This window comes from Brachycentrus maculatus, unplaced genomic scaffold (assembly GCF_059751285.1).
Source record: "Brachycentrus maculatus isolate JH-2025_06_01 unplaced genomic scaffold, ASM5975128v1 h1tg000055l, whole genome shotgun sequence".
NCBI classification, from domain to species: Eukaryota; Metazoa; Arthropoda; class Insecta; order Trichoptera; family Brachycentridae; genus Brachycentrus; species Brachycentrus maculatus.
In genome coordinates, this window is record NW_028280809.1 from 804,347 (window position 1) to 829,199 (window position 24,853).

Below are 24,853 nucleotides of genomic sequence, written 5' to 3' on the forward strand. Positions count from 1 at the left end.
GTAGTACCTAACCAGTGCTAACAGTTATATGTCATTCAGATAAAAACTTTTGAATGTCAGCACACAGATGGCGGTTGACCCGAGTAAGTAAGATAAATAAATATAAAAAAAACACTTTTTTTACAGTAATGAGTATCGAAAATACTAGTTCCAAGATTACCGGTTTCAAACTTCGCTTTCAGTACTATTTATTTTTGTTCGCCTCCTTAGTGTAATGGTAAACACGCTCAGCTACCGTACTGGAGGTCCCGGGTTCTATTCCTAGGGAGGGGTCAAATAAATATATTTTATTTGTTCACTCCAATATTTATTTAATATTACCCTGGACTGGTACCTGAGGCGGAGGGCTGATCACCTTTATATAAGGAGAAGGAGCTTTTTAAGTGAAACTTCGACGAAACTCTTTCAAGAGGATTGTACAGGTTTTTTTGTTCAAAACACAAAACAAATATATTTAGACAAGTTTCTTCTTTTGTACTACGATAAACTGCTTGAATCTCAGTTTATTAGCACTTTGTAATTTTTTTATTATTATTTTATTGTATTTATTTATGTGTGTATCTCAATAATAATAATAAAAGCTTTACGCTACAAGCGTTTTAATATTGTTTGGAGTAGACAGATATGTATTAGTCTTCTTATATTTTATTTAAAGAGAATTTTATTATTTTTCTGATTTGGCTCGGACCACCACAAATTGCACATCATTATATGTACAATTTAAACCATAGTTTAATTGAATATGTATTCTAAGTAAATATTACGATGGATTTTCTGTACGTTAATTAAAACATTCCCTGTATGTAACTTAAATATAAGAATTAAGCGCTTGTATAGGCCACTTTTAGAGTGACTATCAATACGACTAGTTTTGAGAGCCACAAATGTTCTTGGAACTAGTCGTGATACTAATTCTTTTAACTGTGCAATTTTTCTTTCGATTTAATTATGCACATATGCGCATACCTATATCTCCAACTGTTGGTGATATAAATGGAGAAATATAATTGATCTTAATCTTCATCTACATCTCTCCAAATTTTCTTTTTTTTTGTTTCTCCGTTTCTTTTCATCATTTTTATTCTTATTATTATTTTTTATTTATTCATTTTATAAAAAAAAAGTTGAAAAAAATATATGGCTGACTAAGTATTGCACCCACCACTTAGTCAAGCTGGAATAAAGAGATATTATTATATATAAGTGAATAAAAAAATGTGTGTGGAAATAAATATGTTTATTGCTAAGTTTATATAAAAGGGTCGTCAGGTAATCAGTGGTAGTAGGCTGGGGCGCTGTAAGCTAGGGGAGCGGCGTATTTGGCCACTGGAGCGGCGTAAGCCAGGGGGGCGGCAATCTTAGCTACTGGAGCAGCATAACCCAGAGGGGCCACTACTTTAGCTACGGGGGCGGCTACCTTCACGCCTAGAGGTTCGCGGTGTACCACTGCGTTGAATCCGTTGTGAGGGTCGGACGTGTACTCGACAGTCCTCTTGAAACCGTCAGGGTCCACGAGGGAGTAAGATCCTTGGACGACGTCTCCAGATCTCGATTCGTGCTGGCTCTTGGAGTCTCCGGTCAGAGCATCCTGGACTTCGTAGGCGTAGCTGTATTGGGGGTTGGGGTCGTAGTCGGCGTCGATGGCTACCTTGGCGATGGCGGGGGCGGCGTAGGCCAGGGGGGCGGCAACTTTAGCGATGGGAGCGGCATATGCCACGGGGGCGGGATAGGAAAGAGCGGGCTGGGCGATGATACCGGCTTGGGCCACGGCCACCACGGCGGCAAAGAATAAAACCTGAATAAGGAAAAAAATACAAATAAAAAACAGTATTTTGAATCTCTGTTTGGCATGTATCTGGGTTTGTCTACTTATGATGATGAAGAAGAATATGAAAGTCTGAATCTTTACAGGTCTTATGACCGAACCAGATTTAAGTAATCACTTAATACACGTGTAATATTCACCGAACTACCCATGATTGACAACCACACTACTCAAATTACAATTATATTTAGGCCTCATTTTACAACTTCTTTCACATGCTAATCCTGGGCACCATCTATGGTTGAGTTTGAACAAAGATTTGGACACACTCGAAATATTGTGAATAAATAACTAGTTACAATTTATGTTGGATAAAAATTAAAAGTTAGTGTTGAAGCATCTGTCTCCAATATGAAAAAAAAATCGGGAAGAATCTTACAAACATTTTATATAGATCTCTGCAAATATATATTTTTTTAAAACTTACAAATCCATATTAAAGTATCAATTAAAAAAAAACATATGTTAATAATGACTGACTTCTACTTATTTTAAAATGTAAAAAAAAATCAAGTGTTCATATAATTTAAATCACATTTCATTTATTAGTATTATCCATTCTAACTGTTGTATTATAATATATTGAAGTGTTATAATACTTCAATAAAAAATAAGCTTTTATATAACAGATTACTTTTAAAAAATTTAATAAAGTTATTTCCTAATTTAGAAAAAAAAAGATTTAGGGGTGTTAATGGGGTTATAAGAGTATGTACCTTGAATGCCATTTTGTGTTGTGGCTGGAACAAGCGTAGATTCCAATTGATGGTGACGAGTCCTGCCGCTGATATTTATACCCCCTCGGATAAACTTGACTGTTGACGAAAGCCTGAATGCTTTATTTGACATTGCTAATGAAATAAAGTTACTCGCAAAATGTAATGCGACAGGGCTGTGCTTTTTCAAAAAAATCACTGAGATATGATTTTTTAAAACTATTATGGTATATCACGTGAATTAGAAATAAAATAACATGTTTTTTTCTAACTTTTTTTTAATTATTGTGAAATTATTAATTTACGAAGGAAAAAGAAACTTAATTTATTTTTTAAGCGTTATTAATTCTAGAAAGAGCAAAGTCTTTAAAAATTATGTTATTTTATTTGTTTTTTTGCGGAAGTTATTTAAAATATTAATTTTATACCAGGTTTTAAAATAAATGGGAAATGACATCAATGCGCAAAATTTGTTGATTGCTATTCAAAAATTATATGTTTAGTTATTTTCTTGAGGTTGTCTGGGGTCATGATTATTATTGATGAGGTACGACTTGAAATAAGAAGCATAATATTTCCCGTTCTACTTTAAAAAAATATTTTTATTTTTTGTACTTAAGCTTTAGGAGCGATATATCAAGATTTACTTTATGTCTCAATAGAGACGTTCAAGATTTCAGGCAAAATAAATGTTTAATTAAGAGTAGAATGGTGAACGTTACACAGTGTTAATTTTTTAAATATTATTTTGAGTAATAAAAATACTTTCTTTTTTGATCCACTCACATTTGATACACTCACACGAATGTGAGTGGATCAAAAAACAAAATCTTTTTATTTCTTAAAATAATATATCAATGTGATCCACAGAGTTAATGCTTTCAATTTTCAAAACATTATTTTTTACTCCAAAAAATGTATTACTCAATCAAATGTCAGGTTCGTCTCATCTTTACTAAGAGATCTAATATTTTATGTTTTTAGAGCAAATTTAATTTAAAATATAATAATATGCGGAATATTTGTTTGAAATTTACTTTTTTTAATATTAAAAATTACCTTTGGATTAAATGTTATATCTAAATATGGAGATTATTAACATACAATTAAGAGGAAGTTGAAAAAGAAGAAAAATTATAAATGCTGTATAAGTCACACAGTATGAATTATAATGTGAGATTAGAACAATAAAAATATTATGATTTTCAAACACTGAAAATAAATTTTATAAGAAATTGTTGGTTTTCTTGTGTTTTTTTAAACGTATTGCTTTTTGTGTGTTTTGCTTTTTGTGTGTTTTGAAAACCACCAACCCTTAGTCGCCAAGTGCGTAGTGTCACAATAACCCAGTTAACTCTGAGACTAACAGCTGACTCAACAGTTGAGACGTATTTCAGTTCTGCAAAGAATTCTAACGAGTTCACACTGGAGACAGACGAGTGTGGTACTTACTCGCATATATGTACACAATTACATATCAGGAGCTTCGAGTCGCGTGGACGATACCGTTTCATTAGCTAATATCGCAATAATGTAGATAGTGACAAACATAGAAAATATATAAAAAATGGTACAACCTTTGATATTTTTCTTCAAACAATCCGAATTTTTTGCATCATCACTGATAGGATCGTATTGAGAAATCCTAAATGCTTAAATATTAATTTCTCAACATATTGTTAATTTATAATGTCTCAAAATTAAGTGCGATTTCATTTTGTTATTATTTGTTGTTCAAATTTACTAGTGTTTTGAACTGATTTAATCATTATTCCCTAATTGTTTATTTTCTCTGCACGATTTTTTTACGCAATGCCAATTAATGTTTTTACTATGTTAATTTTTTTGATAATATGTATTATCGTTTATCCCTTTTTTATTACTGTCAACTCTTGAAATATTGCATATGCGTTATTCAAACCAAAATATGTTTACTGGACTAAATGGCCAAAATAGGCAGATAGGAATTCCCTACCTCCAACGTGATTTGATATTAACCATTGATCAAAAATAAAACATCTATATTTATTTAAATAAAATAATATCTAACTATGTAGACGGTATGTTAGTAACGGGTTTTATTTTTAATTTATTTATTTACTACTCATATCTGAGTTTCGTGTTACGTAGACCCTTTCCCGCCAAAACAAAGCAAAGGTCATTTTGCTCATTATGACGCACGATTTGGTAGAAATCGTACACTTTGGAGTGATCGCGATCCTTGGACTGTTCTTAGTCCCTCCAAAATGTACGATTTTTTAGATCATCGGTGAATGTTTCATTTCGGCTGTTTTTTTTTTTCTTTTTGGTGTTCACGATGTTTTGTAGGTGAAAGGGCCTATATGCATTATGGAAATAAGAAGTGATGAGTCTACTAAATTGAAACTTAATAAGTTAGTTTCGCTGTCATATCACGCAAATCTGGAGGGTAAGATTGATAATTTTATTTGATCAGTGATCAAAATAACACCCTATACGCCATTTTATATGCATATATATATATATATATATATATATATATATATATATATATATATATATATATATATATATATATATATATATAAATATATATATATATATATATATATATAAATATATATATATATATATATATATATATATATATATATATATATATATATATATATATATATATATATATATATATATATATATATATATATATATATATATATATATATATATATATATATATATATATATATATATATATATATATATATATATATATATATATATATATATATATATATATATATATAACCGAGGAAAAGTGACGAATACTCATAACGCACATCCGTAATACATGCATGGCATTTTGCAAATTTCATTTTTGAATACAACGATGTACCGAATATTAAGAGCATTTAAATAATTTACGTTCATGATTTATGTTGTGTTATTTGTTACGCAATAAAAATTACCGCAAGCTACCTCCTACGAAGATTTTAAATAATCACTGTTATTAGCATTGAGCATTATTCGATTATAAATATAAACAATGTATGCTAATCATTGTAAAAATATGCTAACAAGTAACTTTTGTAAGGTATAGCCATCACCTTGAAATAAAGAAAATGTTCACTAAAATAAAATATCTTCCTCAGATATTAACCATAACCAATAAGTACTATCACCATATAATGGCATGCATAGTGTTTAATAATCATGTAAGCGCGCGATAATTTAAAAATAGTCATACATTAATTATGTATTTTTAATCATTTGGTCTAGATTTAGTCATTTTTATTTGGAGTTGTTAGGCAAGCCGGGCTTTTGGGCTTCTAGGGAAGTACCGCCACTGAGTGGAACACATAATACATATTTGCAAATTCGAAAAATGTAATGCAAGTAGCGTTGTAAAGATAATTTGAAACTTATATACATAAAAATTTCACAATGATCATCATTTTTCCAACGTATCTACTATGAGGTACCTACATCACTACATCCAATTAAAATACGTAAATACTCCATAGAATTTATTCCCAAAGCTTGGCATATAAATTTATACATTTTATTTTTATCTGTCTAATAATTTAAAATCGAAACTTTCAATGAACACGAAATTATCTCACAGCGATCAGTCGCAAATACAGTACTCATTTTAATACTTATAAAATGAATTAAATGTATTTTTTGTTGTTTTTTATATTTTGTTGTTTGGATATTTAGTAGTAGTTGATAAAATGCCATCGTGACTATCGTTTTACGTTTTATATATTAATTAATAATATAAATATATATCACATAAAAGTTAACTGAATTTAAAACTGCTAAAAGTTTTAAATTTTAGATCAATTCAAATGATTTTTTGCGAGGCACAATATTAAAAAAAAAACAAGACAAAAAACACACACACACATCTCTTCATGCTCTTGTAGTGGTAATGGAATAAAAACATATCAGCACTTTTTTTTAAAAGCTAAGGAACATAAATATTTTTGTAAATTTATTCAAATCAATTTACAAATTTATCGGAGAAAAAAGCGATGATTTAAATGCTTAACATGTAACATATTTGTATGAACAATTTGTAAGGGGATTCGGCTTCCATGCTGGAGGTCCCGGGTTTAATTTCTAGGAGGATGATTTTCACTTTCATATTATTTAATATCACCCTGGACTGGTACAAACAGCGCTGGACTGATCACTTCGCCCTCATGCAAAAAAACGATCAAGATAACACTGCGTCGGTACGATGCAGTGCACTACATATTAAAGACTTAAAATAATGATTTTAACTAACGTAGATAGAAAAATCACCGTGAAAATAAGAAATTTTTTATATACGTGACATGATGAATTCATATTGTGATACTGTTTTTATTTCTTTATTTCTCATTCTTAAAATTAAATTGGATAATTTATTTACTATTTCTTAAAATCTATTGTGACATGTGTTTCATTTTCAAACACCAAATGAAAATTAGAAGTATTTTTTTATTAAAAAATTGAAATATATTATTACAATTTGACTACCGAATAAATTAATGATTTTTTACTTATCTTTAATCTGCATACATTTACAATTATTATAGATATAAAATACCCATAAATTATCATAATTGAGACTTATCAGATTTTAAAAAAAGACTGAACCACTAAACCGAAAGGTAAAGAAAAGATATGATAGGATATACCATATTTCAGGATGTGATTTGCCGACGTTATATGAGGAAGAATAAATCGAATTATAAGTATGATTTATAGAAACGCAGTATATAAATTATTGTTTGCATTTAGATAACTGATTAAGCCTTTCTAAATGATAAAGTATTACCTTTATTAGATACTACAACAGTTTAAATTAAGTCCTCTAGTTGATATGATATATTTTTTAATCAGAACCGGTTTTTGGCACGTCAAATGTGCTTTATTATACATGTCCCAGTCAAACTATCGATTGTTTCGCCGATAAGTCTGCCGAAAAAGCCTATTCTCGTATATTATACTGAAATGATGAAGAAATAACCGATCTACGTGGAAACATTATAACGGTTGCCTGAAAAAATGATTGCCTACAATAAATTCAAACTTACTCGAGAACTTTAATATTTATGTCCCCAATCAATTGCTGGTAAAAAAAAAAAGTTTTTTTGTTAATTAATGCATATTAACAATGTATACGTGTGTGTGCGCTTATATATAAATATATATTATATATATATATATATATATATATATATATATATATATATATATATATATATATATATATATATATATATATATATATATATATATATATATATATATATATATATATATATATATATATATATATATATATATATATATATATAAATTAATATAGTTAATTTAATTAAATGGTAGCATTTTTTAAGGTTTGTTTTAGATACGTTTTTTTTTTTTATAAAACATAATAAGTTAGATATTATTATAACTGTATACGTTGAAAAAAAAGGCCTGTGGCAATCAATTAAGTCAGTTGATTTGTGTCGTGATAATCACATGTGACACCTGTGCTGAGAAAATACAATGTTTAATTACATATTTTACTTGAAAATTGAATATTATTATTAACATATTCTAGCCCTCTGGTTATATTAATGTCTCGGGTACAAAAATTGTATTTTTTAAGAAAATTGGGTCAACGTTTCGAGCACTCAACTAGTTGGCACTGAAATTTTAGCCGAGGTATTTCTATGGTAGTCTGAAGGTTAATTTCAAATTAGTAGGTGTTAACTGTGTATATGATTAATATTATATCCTTGGCGGTATTTCTAGGTTAAATAATTATTCGATCCAATTTTAATATGAGCATGAAAATAACATTATTCTTTGATGGTTATAATTGTAAGTGTTACATTTGAATACGATTCAAGAACGACGAAATTAACCATGGTGCATGTACCAATTTCAATTTTATTTAAAATCAAAGCAAAGATATTCGATTAAAGTTATGGAATAAACAAAAACAATATTCATCTACCCACGATTCATTGCTTTGAAAAAATCAAGTCCACATAAGTTGGAAATATTGATATTAATGAATTTAAAAATATGAAAGCCATAAGTTACCATGTTATTTTTAATAAAAGACCACGAATTTTACAATGTTTTACTTAAAAATTAATATTTTGAGAAATCCAATTCCCTTAAAATTATTATACGATTAAAAAACGTAGAATTCATTCATTTGATTGGTGGTTACTTTGTGGAGATCTGTAACCATAATAAAATTAAATATTTGCTTGGTAAATGCTAGTAGTGCACCTAAATAGTGTAGTGGTTAGTGCATTAGGCTTCCGTGCTGGAGGTCCCGGGTTTGATTTTCAGGAGGGTTAAAATAAATAGTACTAGTTTTTAACTCTAATTTTTATTTGATATTATACCGGAAGCGAAGGGCTGAGAATAATCTTAGGCCTTCGAATGAAATAACAAGGCATGAGAAGATTCTCAAATGCATTGTTATTACATTCGAGATAATTTATGAATATCCAAAAATATAATTTAAAAACAAAATGTCTTGTAAAAGTCATTACCTTCGAAAACCAACACACTTATTACCTGTGGTTCATTGTAAGTGAGTTATTTCAGGAAAATTTTCATTTCCTTCTAAGAAACCAATTTTTTCTATATTTTTCATATTAAATGCTAAAGATAAGTAACCTATTTGTCAAACAAATAATGAATAAGATAACTGTGCGTTATTTTTGTCGTTATGAAGTGATATTGAGGAAAAACAGTAATTACGACTTTGCGCTCTAAAGCGTCAAAAAGTTTTTTTTTTAATATATTTTTTTTTTCAAGAAAAATATTTGCGTTTTTATTATTTACACAAATATTTCAATTCCGAACCGAGAAACTCTAACTTAAGAGTCCGCGACACTGACCACGGGACCACAACCCGGCACCATTATTTTTTACACCTGCTTTTTAATAGCAGCATTATTAATTTTGATTAAACAATTCATTAAAAAAAATCATGTGAAATTGCCAAGGAAGGTAGAAGTAAAGATAGAAGGGTAAGACAGTTGTTATAATCTGTTGTGGTAATATTACATTTCATTTAAATATCACTTAACTTTAAAAAGTTGTCCATCTCCGTAGTGTAATGGTCAGCACGCTCGGCTACCGTTCTGGAGGTCCCGGGTTCGATTCCCAAGGGGGAGTAAAATAAATATTAGTGATTTTTTCACTGTACTATTTATTCAATACTACCCTGGACTGGTACCTAAAGCGGAGGACTGATCACCTTTCCTTCATGTGTAAAACGATCAAGATTACACTGCGCTTGTATTACGCAGTGCCCTATGCACCATTGGGGTGCGGGTAAGGGTTTATTATTATTATTTATTAATAAGTCCATTGTAAAAATTGAACGATATTACTTCTACATTTTGATATTTTAACATAAACAAGGAAGAATATGGTAGTCTCGGTATTTACGTAAGCCTCATAAATACACAAAATCTTCTTCATCTATGTTAAGATATCAAAATGTAAAACAACTTCCAAGTAGAGATACTCAGATTTGTAAATAAGGATTTGGACGCACCAACATGTTGTGGATAAAATAATATTAACTATTAAGGATTTTTGATGTCTATAAATTCATATTATTTCTTGACATCTCATCAAAGATGAAGAAGAATATGGAAGTCTGGGCATTTACGGGGCTGACGACCGTCATAGGCTGGTTTAAGTGATCACTTTACACACGTGTAACATTCACCAGTTCTACCCATTATTGACAACCACACTACTCAAATTATTGGAAGTTCTATATATACGAACCAATTTAGAAATTGAATCACTAGAACTTCACTAGAGACATCTATTGGTGAGATGTAAAGAAGCTTTTTTTGTCAAAAAATAATAAGAAAATAACTCCTGTAATTGGAGATAATCCAGATTTTGTCAACAAGTATTTGGACACACTCAAAATGTTGTCTATAAATTCAAGTTGATTGTTTGATAAAACGTCAAACATGTTCCAAAAACATTGTGTTAATTAATTTAAGCATTTATCTACTTAATTGATTTAGATCCAGAATAGTAAAACATTTATAGGATAATAAATATGAATTAAGAAATGACAATAATCTCTCGATGGAGTGTTAACGTTGACCTTACGCAATAATTTAGTCGTTAATGAAATGATCGAACCAATTCAGGTTTGCATGTGGTCCAAATTATAACCTCAGACAATACTGTGCTGGCCGACATTTCGTATAAATAGGATCAATTAAATGCTCAACCGCACATTCAGTCACACGTTGTCAACTAATACACAACAATGGCATTCAAGGTACTTACATTTGCTTGTTATTATCGATCACGTAATTCGGTTACAACAATCGCTTTGACTTAACTTAGTTTCGATTTGATCAAACTAGTGGCAGTGTTTTTTTTTTGAAAACTAAACCCACCATCCACCTCAGCGGTTATAGAGTCCTGGGGACTAAGAATAAATAGAAAAACTTCTATTTATTCTTAATATTAAAAACTCTAAGAATAAAAATTGTATGCAGATTAATGAGGGGGGAGGAAGATGTATGGAGAGAGGCCGACATTTCGTCTTATATATATATATATATATATATATATATATATATATATATATATATATATATATATATATATATATATATATATATATATATATATATTCATATATATATATATATATATTCATATATATATATATATATATATATATATATATATTTTTATAAATATATATAAATATATATATATATATATATATATATATATATATATATATATATATATATATATATATATATATATATATATATATATAAAACATACGTTTGCATCCGTACTGTAATGGATCAGCACGCTCGGCCACCGTGTTTGATTCCCAGGGGGGGTCAAATATATAAGTGTTTTTTCACTCAAATATTTACTTAATATTACCCTGCACTGGTACCTGAAGCGGAGGGTTGATTAAAACTTCATTTATATGATGCAGTGCCCTTTGCACCTTTGGGTACTGATAAGGATTTGAAGAATGAATATAAAACAGTAACATTGTTTGTAAAATTGTTATTATATTTTCTTGTCCTATAATAAAATGTTTATTGTTTAAGGTCCTTTTCTTCGCCGCCGTGGTAGCTGTTGCCAACGCTGGCATCATCGCCCAGCCCAGCTACGGATACTCAGCGCCTCTGGCCTACGCCGCCCCGGTCGCTAAGATCGCCGCTCCCCTGGCTTACGCCGCTCCAGTGGCCAAATACGCCGTCGATGCCGACTACGACCCCCATCCCCAGTACAACTTCGCCTACGACATCCAGGATGGTCTGACCGGAGACTCCAAGAGCCAGCACGAGTCCAGAGACGGAGATGTCGTCCACGGATCTTACTCCCTGGTCGATGCTGACGGTTACAAGAGGACCGTTGACTACACCGCTGATCCCCACAACGGATTCAACGCCGTCGTCCGTCGTGAACCCCTGGGACACGCCGTGAAGGTCGCCGCCCCCGTCGCTTATGCCGCCCCAGTAGCCAAATACGCCGCTCCTCTGGCCTACGCCGCCCCGGTTGCCAAATACGCCGCTCCTCTGGCTTATGCCGCTCCCGTTGCCAAATACGCCGCTCCTTTGGCTTATGCCGCCCCCGTTGCCAAATACGCCGCTCCCCTGGCCTACAGCGCCCCTTCCTACTACCACTAAATCATCATCATCTACCCTAGTTTAATAATATTTATTAATAAATTATTTTCATCCGCAAATATACGCTTTTATTATTCAAAACTAACGTCCAACTATCGTTTATTATCAGGTCTATGAGTGCAAACGCACTATGAGTGATTTGCAAATTCAGTTAGTTAATATATAGCTCACTCCTTTCAACAACGTCATACATCAAAAAACTTGATTTTTCAGGAGATCGTTTTTAAAGTTAAGGAATATAATTAAATGTATTAAAAATAAATATCAAGTACTTATTGAACTTTTTACTGTGCAACAGATCTTTTTAGGTAAAACCTGACGGTTTTTTCTCCATTTGAAAAATATTTTTTTTAAATAATTAAACAATACCTTTTCTTCAAAATGCAAAAACAACACTTTCTGCCCTGTAGCGGGTAAATATTAAGTTAAAAATATGCCTCTTTTGTGGGATATAGTACATTTTCTGGGCATTCTGAAAACATGCACAATTGAAAATTCACGATTTTTGATTTATGACGTTCTTGAAAGGAGTGAGCGATATTATAATTAAATTCAGTGGTGATCAAATGTGGTTTTTGAAAATGAGATATATCTGTAGTTCGGGTGACAAAAAATTAAAATTGGTATAGTGATTAGTCCTGCGCTCCAGGTTCTTTAATATAGGAGTGGAATATATTTTATGGGATACATTCAACGTAATAAAAGAGCTTAGGACATTACTGGTATACAGAAATGAAAAGAAAAAATATTGGGTATTATTAATTATGAGGAAAAAGAGAAGAGAATCGCAGTAATGGCTAGAAAATAGTGCACTGAAATTAGTTATAGCAAATAAAAACCTTACAGCGAGAGCTCAAAAGTGCCCTAAATGTCCTGGTTCCAACCCTTATGAATGGAAGTGAAGGATGCAGTTGGCAAAAGTAGATTGAATGCAGTTAAAATGCGGTTTCTCAAAAAAATGTGCGGTTAAGCCATGTATTATAGATGATCGAATGATGATATAAGGAAAGAATGCAAGGTAAGATCGTCGATAAAATTAAGAAAGGGATATTGAGATCGGCATGTGAATCAAAGTGACGAAAAAACTGTAAAATATATTTATGTAGAGAACGTGGTTGGTATTAGAAGCACGGCAAAACTGAGGAAATACTTGGCATGATCAAGTATCCAGATACTTGAAAGTGGACAAGTCAGGAGTTGGAATAATCGGTGGGTGTGAATGGGGAGATGCATGAATGTGGAAGAGACGAAGATTGTTTGACAAAAGCAGATTGATGTAGTGTTCTATTCTTTCCGCCTACCCCTGTAAGGAATAGGCGTGATGGTTAATTAATTAGTTATTCTCCCTTCTGCCAACCCTCATTAATTATCTGTGTACGCTACTGCGTATTTGTAATATCCGATTGACGCACATACATACATACTTCGATCAAATGCATGTAAAATGTATGTACGTGTGTAAATATAAGAAATTATATGTGCAATTTAATTTTACGATTCAAGTGTGACGCGTTATTTTAAACATTTTTTTGTCAAGAATTTTGTGAACAAAAATTATCCAATCATTGACTCAGTTTCTGACAAAGAACGTTATTTACATACCCCATATTTGTACAGCAACTATGCAACTCGTATTATAACAAATTGTTTGTTCTTTGATTCGTTTAAAAGTAATATTATACTTACGTTACTATGATCACCTCCGTAGTTAAGGCCCAGTATTCGTTGAGTCGTAACGCAATTTTCTCTATATCCAGGCAAAATTTTACGTATTTTTTTCATAAAATACCGCTTTTCATTGAATAAATAAGTTTTCTTAGAAATATTTAAATGGTTTAAAAAAAGTTATTGAAAGGCTAGGAGTTAAATAAAAAAACATAAAAAAATATTTGCTCTATATATATTCTAAAAAACAAAAATATCCAATGTGGGCGTGGAAAGACGTATTACCTCTACGGTGGTTGGTCGGTGAATGAATGAATCCTGTCTTGAGTTGTATCCCCTTTCAGTGGCTAGTTGTCGTAATAGAGGTCTATATTAGATCGGTAAAACGATATATGTATGATAGATCTTCGAGTATAAGGGGAAAATGCAAGCCTGGCATTATTGATCAAATTAGGAGTAGTGTGTTGAGAATTCACTTGTAAAGTAAGTTAATATATGATTCACGTTTCTAGGAAATTATATCTAAATTAAGTAAAAAGTCAGTCATTTTGCTTAATAATTACATTTATTTAAATAGCTTAGTCGATAAAAACATTATTCATCTGATGTAACAGGCGGTTTCTTAATTTAGTGGTAATAGGGAAGAGGTGCGGCAACCTTAGCAACGGGGGCGGCATAAGCCAAAGGAGAAGAGTAGGCTACGGGAGTGGAAATCTTAGCAACGGGAGCGGTATAGGCCAAGGGAGCGGCGATCTTAGCGACAGGGGCGGCATAGGCCAGGGGAGAAGAGTAGGCTAAAGGAGCGGCAATCTTGGCTACGGGAGCGGCATAGGCTACGGGGGCGGCGATCTTAGCTACGGGGGCAGCATATGCGACAGGAGCGGCGACGGCCTTGACAGCGTGTCCAAGAGGTTCACGGTTGACAACAGCGTTGAATCCGTTATGGGGGTCAGCGGTGTATTCAACGGTCCTCTTGTAACCATCAGCGTCGATCAAGGAGTAAGATCCATGCACGACATCTCCGTCTCTAGATTCGTGCTGGCTCTTCGAGTCTCCGGTCAGACCGTCCTGGATGTCGTAGGCGAAGTTGTACCGGGGATGAGGGTCGTAGTCGTCGACGGCGGCGTATTTGGCCACTGGGGCGGCGTAGGCCACGGGGGCGGCGATCTTAGCAACTGGAGCGGAGTAGGCCAAGGGGGCAGCTACCTTAGCGTAAGCGGGGGCAGCATAGCCGACAGGAGCAGAGTAAGCCAGACCGGGTTGGGCGATCACTCCAGCACGAGCGACAGCAACCACGGCGGCGAAGATGAAGAACTGGAAATAGAGAGATGTTATCAAAAACTATCTACCTTAGAATGTTAACACTACTTATCATGGTTTTCTCCTTATTTTTCTTTCACACATTTCAGTTACATACTATACATAAGGTAATGTGCTTAGTTTTATACTATACTCAGCAAATACTTAAGGAGTAGTGTAGTGTTGTGGTCCCGTCGTTAGTGTCGCGGACAAGAGTCCGAGTTTCTGGGCTCGAACCCACTGTAGCACAATTTAAAACCTATTTTGAATATAAAGCCACTCAGGCTTACAGAAATTGAAGTATTTTTGTAAATAATAAAAACACAATCGGCGGGTACGTATGAGGAGATGAACGTGGAAAAGGCGAGGACAGGAAAGACAAGGACAGAGTGGAGTGGCGTTCTTTTCTCTCTGCCTACTCCTGCGGGGAAGCGGTGTGATGGTTAGTTATTTCAAATATTTCTCTTTATTTAAATAAAAGTACTAAAAATTCTTAAGAAAACTTATTACAATAAAAATTTTGAAATTAAATTGCACGGATAAATGAACCACAATTATATGAACTATGAACACTGTCACCGTTTTCAATTAATTTCACAATTCAAATAGTTTGACAAAAAACTTTTAGATACCTTGAAGACCATTGTTAGAAGTTGTGGAGAACTACTTGGTAAATCTTGCTCCAGCGACCGAGCCGATAGTATTTATACCCACCGAACGGTTCAACTACATTGCCAACCAAAGTCGAGATGATTACATCCACAAACAAAAATTATACCAGAGGGCATTAATAACGAACTCACAATAAAATATATATATAAAAAAAACATTGATATATACAAGGCATTCTACACTCTCTCAACTACAATAATATATTTTCACCCACACATTCAGTTTGGTCCATGTACATATGATAAAAATTGAAACTCTATATGAAGTAAATGTATTTTATTTAAAATATATTTCTTATGTATTTTTTTTATGAAAAGTCGTAAATTTTTTTAAATTGGCAAGTTGTTTTCTCAATTGTTCAAGTACACTCGTATGTGTACATACATATATACAACCTGTATATATGTTGTACCTTCTTTAAATACTTAAACATTGCATTTTTATATTTACTCCACCAATACATGCAATGAATTAAGGTAAAATGTGTTAAATATCATAATAATTATATTCAGTTTTTTTTTTTATTATTTAAAGTACTGATTTTAAAAAAATCGATATTGAACAGAATCTGAGCAAAACACAGCTTTATTTCACAAACGCATATTTTTTTTAATTTAAAGGATATTTTTCCTATATGGATTAAGTTCATGTGTATGTGTGTGGCTGTGTATATTGTGCATTATATTATTGTATTTGAGAGTGGGTTACATGAGACTCAAGTATTATTGAAACTGGGTCACTAATGAAACCAGTTTTGATCGTGGAAGAAAATTGATCTTGTCCCAACTTAATCTCGATGAGAGTAATTAATGATCTATTAAGATTTCAGTGGAGTGGTTTCAACGGTCACCATAATTAAATCAGATTTTTTTTTTTAATAAAAAAGTAGAAGGATTAACAAAATGTCATACTTATCGTTCTCGTATAATAGCAGTAGTCATTTGATTATCAGAGCTAAAAATGGGAATTGCCTGATTCAATTAAGTTAATATTGTGTTTTCTTTCATTCTCTCTTCTATAGCCTTCTGTCATCCACTGCTGGATGCCTCTTCCATATCCTCTAGTTTTTTTTGGTCTGATCCCCTACAGTATCTATATCGTCGGACCATATTTTTTGAGGTCAATATATAAATTGAATATTGTGATTTTTTATAAATAACACTGGTCAACAATTTTAAACTTTTATTTTGTAACTTGCATGAAAATACCTGTTCTTTATGCACTTTGCATGGCTGAATTCAAAAACGAAAGCAAAAAAAAATAGCACGTCAGATTTTTTAGTTATGGATATTTTTAATTCCGATATTTACTAAAGTTTATGTTATTATTTATGAATTAATACAAATAAACATATAATGCTATCGTATTCAATATGAATAAGTTAATATATTTCCACTGTTACTCCATAATTATCAATACATTTTTTGAATCCCTTAGACCTTAGACTAAACACTAAGATATATCTAGATACCAACCACTATTACGGTTTCAACGTATGGTGTCTATACAAAAAATAATATGACTTAACATCAAAACTTGACTTCTACAAGCTTGTCACCATATAGACTTTGAATAAGAACGATTAACTTAGTCCAAATCAGCCATCGAAATTTCAGTTACAAAATCATTGTTGGCCAGTGTTATTTTTATACCCTTTAATGACTCTTTTTTCAGTGTTTTTTCATTCCTTTTTGAAAATGTATCTAATAATATTTATAAATTGATTTGACGGTCACTTTTTAGTAATGTTAATCCATATTTATTTCAAATTTTACTTAGATAATGCTGCTATTTCTTAACATCTATTGTGACATGTGATTCGATGCAGTCAGCATCATTATCAAACATCGTATACGGTATTCGATGATGACGCTGAATGCATCGAAACATGTATCACAATATATCTTAAGAAAAAGTGAAATTAAAGTAAAACTTAAATACTTCAAATTGTAGTTTTGTTATCCTTTTTACCACTCACATTATTAAATTACATAATTTATTTTAAAATAAAATAAATAAAGGAGTTCATAATTTGAAAAATAAAATGGTTAAACATAGATTTTTTTGTTTGTTACTTAATATCGTAAATTAAACTTTTGCCCCATATTGTAGAGTCTTCATGAGCTGGAAATTGAAGTTCATTTTCCAAATTGAGATATTTTTTACCTGTTATTTATTTATTTCAAAACATATTATATACTTAAGTCATATATACATATAATTTTCCCGATGAGTATCTTCGTGTTTGGATTTTCCCCGTAAATATTAAAAACGTTTAAAGTGTACAGTGTAACGAGTGTAATGATCGTAACTACTTGTTAAATTTTTATTTTCATTACGATATTTAATTGCCATTATATCATAATTACAATTTAATTGTAACAAAAATATACATGAACAAAAAAGTGCACTGATTTCCTACTTTTATTATATTTCGTAAATAATTGGTGTTGGTAAAAATGAGCGTAATTTTAAGATTGCCGGATCAATCAAACCAAAAAAATAGCACATTTTTTAACGAGTAATTATTATTGGTAGCAAGTATTCTAACGAACAATGTTCTTACGTTAAGTGATGTATCATGCATTTTTACTTAAAAATATGTCACATCGGCGCCGACAAGAGATGAATCCCAATTTTCACAAATTAAACAAGAATTCAAAAATTATTTAAACGTGATTAATTAACAATATTTATTTAAACACCTTTCCCGGATTTTTATCGTGTGATTTTATACTACTCTCACTTATTCAAAACCATTATGAGGCTCAAAACCTTCAAGCTTAAATTATAATTCGCTGCTTTTTACATTGTTTGCGGGTTTCGGAAGAATTTATTCATCGCCGAAGTTAATTTCAGCTTTCTACTAAATTGCTCATCACTACACTACAACTACACTTAATCGACCTGTAAGCACAGATATCTTTGGTAAATTATAATGACACGATCACTCCTATAAGTATTACAGTCATAAATTTATGCTATTATTAATTACATCACTTCATATATACACACACTAATTCTGATTAATAATTTGTCCTAATTTATTGTGATATACCAATGATATACTCGTATGTTTGGAGCATCATATGGAACTGAATCAAATACAATTTTAAAATAAAAAATAAAATAAAAAAATTAATAATATATGTAGATGTCAGGATTTGGAATAATCAGCGTGTATGTATGAAAAAATACATGAATGTCGAAGAAGCGAAGATTGTGAGGATTTTTTTGTAGCGTTCTATTGTCACTGCCTGCCCCTGCGGATAAAAAGGTGTGGTCGTTAGTAAGTTAGTTAGTTGTTTATCAAAATAAACAACAATTGTCATCTTTCACAAAAATGGTGAATTCCAATTATATCCCTTAGGAAAAATTATCTTCAAATTATCTTACTTATGAGCAGTGGTGGGTTTCAATTTTTTTAAGAACCGGTTCGCCGTTTAGGTACTACCCCAACCCCCCGCCCCCTATGAAAAATAGTTTTTAAATTTATTCATTTATTTGTTTTTTACTCAGCACATAAACAGAACATTCACATAACAACTGAGAAAGCTTCGATACATGATCTTAATCGAAATATATATTTTTTAATAATATTTTGTTGGCAGTCACCCAGTGAAAGGATGTTTCTGCCAGTGTCAAGTTTAATTTTTTTAACAAATAAAAAAATAGCATAAAATTATATATAACAATCAATACACATTTATAGTTTAAATGCGTTTAGCTTTATCATTTCAGAAATTATGACCGCAATTCTAGACGATTGTGTGACAACAAAGAGTTAAGGACCGGTTTGGCGAACTCCAAAGCTTTTAGGCACCGGTTCTAGCGAACCGGTGCGAACCGGCTGAATCCCAAAACCGCTTATAAGATTATAAATTCAAACAAGGTCGGCCTACACCAAAGAAATCCTCTCATTCGCGACCTCGGTTCGTATGGAACGGATACTTCGTTAATGCCCTTTAGGTACAAATACAGACTTCCACTACACTATCATATCACCAACACACTTGGACCTGCCGCCCACCCCGACGAGCCCGCCCATTCCAGCCGCCCGCACACAGACGCTACATAATCATAAGTTAGTTAAGTGTAATATTAAGTTAAGCATGTTGCCTTCCTAGGCGCAATGTAAGTATAAGGTAGAAATGTAAGTATACACATAGATATAAGAACAAACAAGTAAATTCACTACCTGAGTAAAATCAAGAATTAAAATCATACACCTAAGTAACTTCACTGCTAACTTAGAATCATTGAAATGTATAAACTCATGCCTCTAGCGAGATAGCGAGTGTTTTTGCCTAGAATTTTCACTCATGAATTACATGAAATTATAGTAACTTTAAACATAAAGAGTAAATCCACTCACAAGTAGGCATAGGCTATGAAACTTTTAAAGTTGAAGCCTGAGTAGGGACATGATAAACGGTGTTGCATAAGCCGTAGCTAGATTTCAGAGTCACTTGGACGTTAGGTAATTAAAAAAAAACAAGGTCGGCCTTCTTTAAAAAAGTCAAACATTTGAAAATTGATCGTTTCATAGAAAAAGTTCATTAAAGGCAATTTCTTATATTAATTGAGAGTGATAATTAATAGATAAAATTAACCTTTAATTAATCGTCTTAATTGAAAAGTTTCATTTGCTGGTAGATACATCAGTTCCCTGTGATTAATCGTTTGCCATTAGCTACTAGTGTTAAAAATGATTGTGTTGGCCAATACTTTAGCCCGTTTACCAGTGGTTGGTTGAATAAGACTTACACAAATAAAATAATATACACCTATAGCCATTGTTTGATACACTTATGCCTCTGTCCTTTCACTTTCATTCGAGAACAATCGGCTGGCGCTCAGCGGGTCGAATTGGGTTCGACTCAAATATAATCCTTCGTAACCTCAGATTAATGTTTTTGGTAACGTTTCAAAGTAGAATGAAGAAAAAAAACGCATTTCAATGAAATTTTGTATTTCAATTACTTGAAAGTGGTATTATTATCCATAATTTTATTTATTTATTTATTTCAATACATAAAACATACATAATTCATAAATACATATAATATTCCAGATGAGTAATTTCCATTTCTCATTTTGGGACATGGGATTAAGGTTAACAAGACTGGAATACAAATAATAAAGTAACAAAAAAGATATTTTTAAATAACCAAAACTAATACTAATACATGACAAAATATAAAAACAATAAACAAGAATAATAAATAGGCACAGGAAACATATTTAAAAGAAGTAAATGAGAAAATATAAAAAACATAAGGTAAAAACAAAATATGACCAATCACTACATATATATATATATATATATATATATATATATATATATATATATATATATATATATATATATATATATACATATATATATATATATATATATATATATATATATATATATATATATATATATATATATATATATATTTAATATATATATATATATATATATATATATATATATATATATATATATATATATATATATATATATATATATATATATATGCTTCTTGACAGGTGCTGTATTCTATAGAATTGTTGTTTCAACGACTTTAAAGGGCGGGATAAAAGAACGACGAAGGCCGAAAAAGACTTCGCACGATCAGATCAATCAGAACCTAAAATCTGCCAGTGTCAAAAGTCTGCGTAATCGGAGGGCATGTATGATTAAATTTGTGGATGTGAAGGAAGCGAGGAGTGTATGTCAGAATAGAAGAGTGTGGCGTTCCATCCTCTCTGCTTACTCCTGAAGAAAAACGACGTGATGGTAGTAGTAGTTGTAAGATTTTAAATATTTTCATTGCTTGACAAACATTGTGAAATTTAACAGAAATGCACAATTAAAAGTGTGTGCTTTAAATTTTCTTTCTTTTTCACTAAACAAGTCTGAGCCACAGTAACGTGTGGCCGAGTTCACCAAGTTTAACCTTTCCAGGAGTATGATAATTGATCTCCGACTTTTTCTGGGGAGTGGCTATTTTTTTTACATTAAAAGCTAAATACAAATATCCACAGATGTCATTCTTATACAAATTACATCATACCAACTGACAGATAGACTTCGACGTTCATTAACGTCGATACTCCTTTGAGGAAAATTCGCACCGACGTTCATTTACGTCCATACACCCGGAAAGGTTAATATAAAATTTTGAAATACGCATTCACCTCTCAGTATGTTTCTTAGTTTTTATAAAAGGTTAGAAATAATATTTTGTTGGTTTGTAAAAAATAAATAAACATATGGCTCCTGTTTTCTTTAAGGATTGATTGAAGCATTAAATGAATACGCCTCGGTTTATATAGACATGTCAATTTAATAATATTCTTTGCATTATAAAATTACCTTAATCCAATCCTGATCCGAAAAGTAGACATTCAAACATATAAAGTATTACAAATCCATTAATCACAAAGATCAGAAATCGCGAGTGAAATACTCGCAAAATTTTCAATTCTAAGCCGCGGCTAGGAACACAATGGAAGACAAATTGTGTATTATTCATTCCAGTATATTATTTCAATAAATAATTTTAATCTCTCCGTCCATTAGACCAAATATATAGCCATGATCTAGAGATGATAATTAATAATTTTAGAGGGTAATAAAAAAGTAATATATTTAATATTTTATTTTAAAGAAGGTTATACTATTTATGGTCTACAGCTTTGCTCTTTTCAAAAGAGATTATGATCACAATTCAAGACTTTTATATATATATATATATATATATATATATATATATATATATATATATATATATATATATATATATATGTAAATATGTATATATATATATATATATATATATATATATATATATATATATATATATATATATATATATTTATTTATATATACCCGGCCATGCGTTGATGTGGCTCAAATAGACAAGAAATAAAATTGAAAGCACACATTTGTAATATGTATAATTTCGCAACACCTGTGAAGCGTTAAAAATATATCTATGATTTATTTTTATATCTTTTTCTATATATATATATATATATATATATATATATATATATATATATATATATATATATATATATATATATATATATATATATATATATATATATATGTATATATACCACTATATTTATATTTTTTATTCTTATTCTATATATACCAGCAATGCAATCGAAAACATTGAAAAACAGTTATGGTAGCTGTCAATAGGCACGATTTCCGCCATTTAGTATGTCGTTTGTAAATGTTATGTTCAACAATGTTTCAAAAAATAAAATAAAATATTCACCTTTCATCCGTAACATTTTGATTTGTATAAAATGCGGGGTTTTAAATGCAAAGTTGTTAAAAAATTTCGAACCAATCGTTGAATTTCACACACACATATATGTATAACTTATAACTTAAGACCTGAAAATATATATTTTCATAAACTACATCCTAGTGTGTCGGATTGTGGTCCCGTGGTTAGTGTGGCGGATTCTTGAGTCAGAGTTTCTCGGTTCAAACCCACTCAACCACAATTAGATACCTCTTTCTAATAATTTTGTCCGCCTCCGTAGTGTAATGGTCAGCACGTTTGGCTACTGTTCTGGAGGTCCAGGGTTCGATTCCCAGGGGGGGTACAATAAATATGAGTGATTTTTTCACTGTAATATTTATTCAATATTACCCTGGACTGGTACCTGAAGCGGAGGGCTGATCACCTTTCCTTCGTGTGTAAACGATCAAGATAACACTGCGTTTATATGACGCAGTGCCCTATGCACCATTGGGTGCGGATAAGGGTTTTATTATTATTATTATTTCTAATAATGACCCGCTTAGGCTCACATAAATAGTATAAAATAGAAGTATTTTTGTAAATAATAAAAATAAAAATATTTATTTTTTTAATAAAAAAAAAGTTAATTATTCCTGAAACGTGCTATATTTTATAACCGCAAGAACAGCGCTTTTATTATTATTTGATTATCATTATTATCATTATGGGTGATTTTACCTCTCCTATCTTACCTTTTTATCTGTCTTATGCTTCGGATAGTTTGCAACTTTGTAACAGAGCGTTATGTCGCTTAGCGAGCTTACCAGTTTATTTATTACTGACATTTTGTAAATAGATAATTATAAGATAGTTCCAAGAAAATATACGAACTTATTTTTAAACATTTATGTCAGAAATATATCCGTAAAATATCATCGAAACACTTTCAACATTCTGCAATTAAAAAAGCCAAATTTATGCATGATTCGGAAATATTCGTTAAATGATCATTTTATGTAAAATACCACATCATTAAGTTAATACGGTCACGACTTACCGAAAAAGTTAATTAAATATTTTATCCATAAAACTGATTTGGTGCTAACAAAATTCTAAATATTCCGACGGTTAGGGAATGAAGCTTGGTTTGATCTCAAGTAGCTCTTTTTGTGTGGAGTGATTGGAAACATATTTAATAACGGACTTTTAGCAAAATCATTTACTTGTGTATTTATTAGTTGTAAATTATTATTAATTACCTTTTTAATTTCTGATATTTCTAAGTAATTATGCATGATTCTGAAATGTTCGTAAAATGATCATTTTATCTAAAATACCACATCATTAAGTTAATACGGTCACGACTTACCGAAAAAGTTAATTTAATATTTTATCCATAAAACTGATTTGGTGCTAGCATTTCAATGTTTCAATAATTGAATAAATCTTTGATATCATCCATTAGTGTTTTTAAATACCAAATAAAACATGTGAGCGATACAATATTCGTTTATTGGAAAGGTCAGAAAGTTGCGTTGCTTAGATAAAAATGCAAACTGTGTACCTGTTATCCGTCTTTGTAAAGGACGTGATAACTTATATGAAAAAAATACATTAACTGGCATTTGAAAATACAAACTGATTCCTGGTTTTAGATTTCAAATATCTCTATTCACATAATTTTGAGTGTGTCCAAATACTTGTTCACAAATCTGGATTATCTCTGCT

The 24,853-nt window shown here is 31.1% G+C and overlaps 1 protein-coding gene across 1 annotated transcript; it reads right to left on the reverse strand.

Moving 5' to 3' along the window:
* Positions 1–1,260: 1,260 nt before the first annotated feature.
* On the reverse strand, positions 1,261–15,956 carry LOC148311846 (uncharacterized). Its single transcript, XM_088278304.1, has 5 exons — positions 15,827–15,956; positions 14,527–15,209; positions 11,736–12,246; positions 2,542–2,565; positions 1,261–1,795 (listed from the first exon to the last, which is right to left on the reverse strand). The coding sequence occupies exons 1-5, from the start codon at positions 15,836–15,838 to the stop codon at positions 1,274–1,276; spliced, it is 1,752 nt and encodes a 583-aa protein (XP_088134430.1). The 5' UTR covers positions 15,839–15,956; the 3' UTR covers positions 1,261–1,273.
* Between the last annotated feature and the right edge of the window lie 8,897 nt (positions 15,957–24,853).